General features: G+C 50.8%; 1 protein-coding gene across 1 annotated transcript in view; it reads left to right on the forward strand.

Annotated features, from left to right (window-relative positions):
- The first annotated feature begins 219 nt into the window (after window positions 1-219).
- Window positions 220-3794, forward strand: part of LOC125953688 (mucin-21) — a 20782-nt gene continuing 17207 nt past the window's right edge. The window contains exon 1 of the mRNA XM_049683398.1: window positions 220-460. Coding sequence (XP_049539355.1) covers window positions 343-460 — 118 coding nt within the window. The 5' untranslated portion in view covers window positions 220-342. The remainder of the gene's footprint in view (window positions 461-3794) is intronic.

Genomic DNA, 3794 nt, shown 5'->3' on the forward strand with positions numbered 1-3794 from the left:
GAATGGGCGCGTGATGCCGTACCGGAATCGATAGTCGGAATCGTCCGCGGAAGTGCATTTGTGTTCGTGTGTGCGCGAAACGAACGAACGGTGCGAAAAGCCTGACAGCCCTGCGCCCTGCGAGTTCAAGGAGCGGGATCGCGCGAGTCCCCTTTCAGTTCCCAAAAAACGATTCCGACTTTCTCGGGCCAGCCAGACCCTTGTGTGTGTGTGTGTGTGTGTGTGTGTTCGACTGTGTCAACTTTGTGAAACGTTGTCGATAGTGTTCGATCGATCGAGGGCCAGCCGGGAAAGCAAGTGCAAACACTGATTGGAACCGCCGGAACTCTACCAACCGTCAAAATGGGTGACAGCATAAAGGTGATAAAGTCGTCGTCGTCGTCGTCGTTGCAGTTCGGTCGTGTGCAGACGATGGCAGTGCTTCTGCTTCTACTGCTAGCGCTACGATCAACAGTTTGTGGTAAGTTTTGGTTCCCGAAAATCAAATCCCTTCTTCTGCTTACTCCTTATTCACCAAATCTAATCCGATAAGCTTGGCACAAAGAATGGCACCCGAGCCATTGTAGGGAGTTGGCAAAATGCAATTTGAATTCCAAATGGTGGAATTATAATTCATGTGCCAACTCTGCACTCTCACTCAGGACTAGGTCCCGGCCTGCACTGGTGCTGCTCGGAAATCAAACTTCCGGTGCCGGCAAATGCGTGCTCAGCGAACTGGCAAACTATCGGCTAGCTACTGCCAAGAGGAGCTCGGTGTTCGCTCTCGCTCTCTGGTGCACTTTTGGTGCATTTCGGTGGACCATCTACCAAATATGGTGTGCTTCGCACTGTCACGACCCACGTCCCCTGTCATGTCCTTCGAACGGTTGATTGCATTATTAGCGGGAATAGACGTCTACGGAGTCCGACAGTTTGGCATTTGCGGTCTTGGTTTGGTTTCGGCAGCGGCAACCTTTCATGTTGCAACCGGCGTTTGTTTGTTGGCCAAATGCAGAGCTGCTGCTGCTGCTGCTGCGCAACGGGGCCACACCTTTTGCCCAAAATGACTTTGCTTGGATCAAAGCATTTAGCTCACACGGAGCACCACCAGCAGCTGCATCGTCTCATTACCGCCGTCGTTGAGGACGTGTGGTTTTGGAATCGGGAAAGCATAATGCTACATCCAAGTGCAGGCACTGGCGGTTCCTACCAGGAAACTACCAGCCAGCCAGCCGGTCTGTAAACTGTTCTTTTATCTGTTCGCGCCTCTGTATGTGTTCCCCGTATGCGGAATGGTGCATCTGTTGGGCCCCCCCCAAAAAAAGGGCTCTGGGTAATGAGTTCGCTTCTCAACGTTGGTTCTTTCCATTTTCGATCATCTCACGTACGTACGATGCTACTACGAGGGTGGTTCTCGGAAGGAAATGAACGTTTAACTTGCCGCCCGGCAATTGGTGGAATCAAGATGGTGGAACCAGGAACAATGGAGGCCATTTGCTGGCTTACGATTGGCGTCACATCATATCTCGCTTAATGGGAAAAGGATGTGGGCCTGGTGGGGCAGTTCACGTGGAATGACGAGCTGCTAATGAGCGTCGCTATGCTTCAGTGGAGTGACATTGATGATGGCGCAAATGAGCATGATCGGGGTGTCGTTCGTTGCCGAACGAAGAACAGGATTTAACAATCATCTACAGCTTCACTGCCCTCAATGACATGGAATTATCTAGCACGTCGTGGATTAGCATTGATCGATGGTGAACTTAAAGCCATCTTTAAACAAATCTGCCAGCTCGATGACCACGCCTTTTGATTCGCTTCTGTTGCTGCTGCCTTTGATGTAACAGATTCGATTCGACGAGTCGAACGATGACGATGCTTTGGACATTCCATCGTTATCTGGCGTGGCTGAAGGCTACGAGGCAGGGAAACGAGTAGAAATAAAACAACAAAAACAATACGCCCACTCACCGGTTTCACTTGCACACTTTCACTCGCATTCCTTGCGCCATCACCCAACATCAGCCATTGTTCCAAGAATGCTAATCTAGAAGAATGTCTGCTGTCTGAGAAGCTGCCACCGAACGTCGGTTCGCTTCTATTGCTCGAGGAGGAAAGTTTAGTTTCACTCCGTCAATGCCAGGCGGCCGAGCCCGAATAGCCCGAACAATGTTGCTACACCACAGGCCGCCTTCATAAGGTATGCTAATGCCGCCGATCGATGGTGGGTGCCAAATTTTCCATCAAAAGATCGCGTGATAGGTGAGAGGACAACACGACGACCAAACGGTGTCGGGTTTTTGTAATCTTTCTCTCTCTCTCTCTCGCGCGCGGACGAAAGTTTCAATTTCACCAACCGCTCGCGTAACTCCGGGAGGGAATTCTCCTGGGCACGCTGGCATGCCATGCGAGCGCTTAAATGGTCAAACTTTTCGCTTGAGCGGAACACATGCATGCCCAGACCAGAGAGAGAGAGAGATGTGGGGCCCCGCGGGGCTAGTTTTGATTAACGACACTTTTATTGCTTCCCGGTGGTGCTCTGGTGGTGGTCTATTGTGCCACGGGGACCTCGCGTCTCCACCGGGATAGCGCGCATAAACTATTGTTTGTGGCGTACGTGGCATGGTAAGCTTTTCGGGGGGCGCAAAACCGATGGTGCGCTCGTGATGGTTGTTGTTGCTGCATACCTTGCTGTTGCTGGGTTTCTGTTGAGCGTTCTGTTCCGGGGATTTCGGCCGTTTGTTGGAAACTATTTTGAAGTGAATAAGGATTAAATGTGTAGAATGCATTCATCGGATTTCCTTCCCATTTATGGCGGGAGAGATTAAAACGTGTTTCAACAATGCTTTTCTTCCTTCCTCCGAAATGTTCCTCGGATACTGTGCCAGTTATAACTTTTTCCATTATTTACTGCCTCACCTGTTGGTGGCACTTTGTCCCAATCCCTTTGTGTGTGTGTGTGTGTGTGTGTGTGTGTGTGTGTGTTTGTGTGTCTGAAATGGAAAAATAACTTTAAACTGGTCGCATCGGGCGTTAGCAACGCCACGTGACCCTTAACTCCGGAGCGGTGCGGTGTGCAAATCCGACTAACGACAATCAAGTGATGGATTGCGAGAACATGCAGATCCTGGAACGCTTTGCTTCCCTTTTCCAACATAATGCCACTGGTCCGCCAGCCTGACCATCTTATGCAACATTCTGTCCGACTGCATCGACTGCCGGTAATGGTGATGTCATGTCCCAAAATATGAATACAAGATGAGCTTCCCAAGGAGTTCGAGCCGTGTCGGGTCGTCGAGGAAAATCGATTGTTTCGCTTCACCAAACTGGTGTAGTTGGAGATGCTCGAGAGCTACTAAGGAACAAAAAATTGTGCACCGTGCAAAGTGGATCGGAAGTGCAGATACCGGTTGTTGGTGGTGACGGCGTTTGCCATCTCGAAATCCAAACATACTCGCTGGGTCCACCGCTGTTTCCGCAAGAAGCAGGCAGTCAACAGGAAGAGGTGATGCTACAGCAACACTCTTGCTCTCGGAAGGGAAGGAAATGTCTTCCAAGTGCATGCTACACACGATCTCGCTTGCAGATGTGAACGCCAGCTGTTATCGCATGGGCTTGAGTGACAAAGCGGTGAGGGGCCTTGTCGGGGTGTAACGTTGTTCGCTTTAACCTCAAATCCCGCAATCCCGCAATCCTTTGCACATGCACGACATGCAGCCGGGGGTCCACAATCCGATTGTGGTACTTCTCGAGCGGACGAAATTTGGATTCCCTCGTAAACGGATATGCCGAGGCGAACGGGGATGTCGCTGGAT

The sequence above is a fragment of the Anopheles darlingi genome, chromosome 3, assembly GCF_943734745.1.
Source record: "Anopheles darlingi chromosome 3, idAnoDarlMG_H_01, whole genome shotgun sequence".
Classification (NCBI taxonomy): domain Eukaryota; kingdom Metazoa; phylum Arthropoda; class Insecta; order Diptera; family Culicidae; genus Anopheles; species Anopheles darlingi.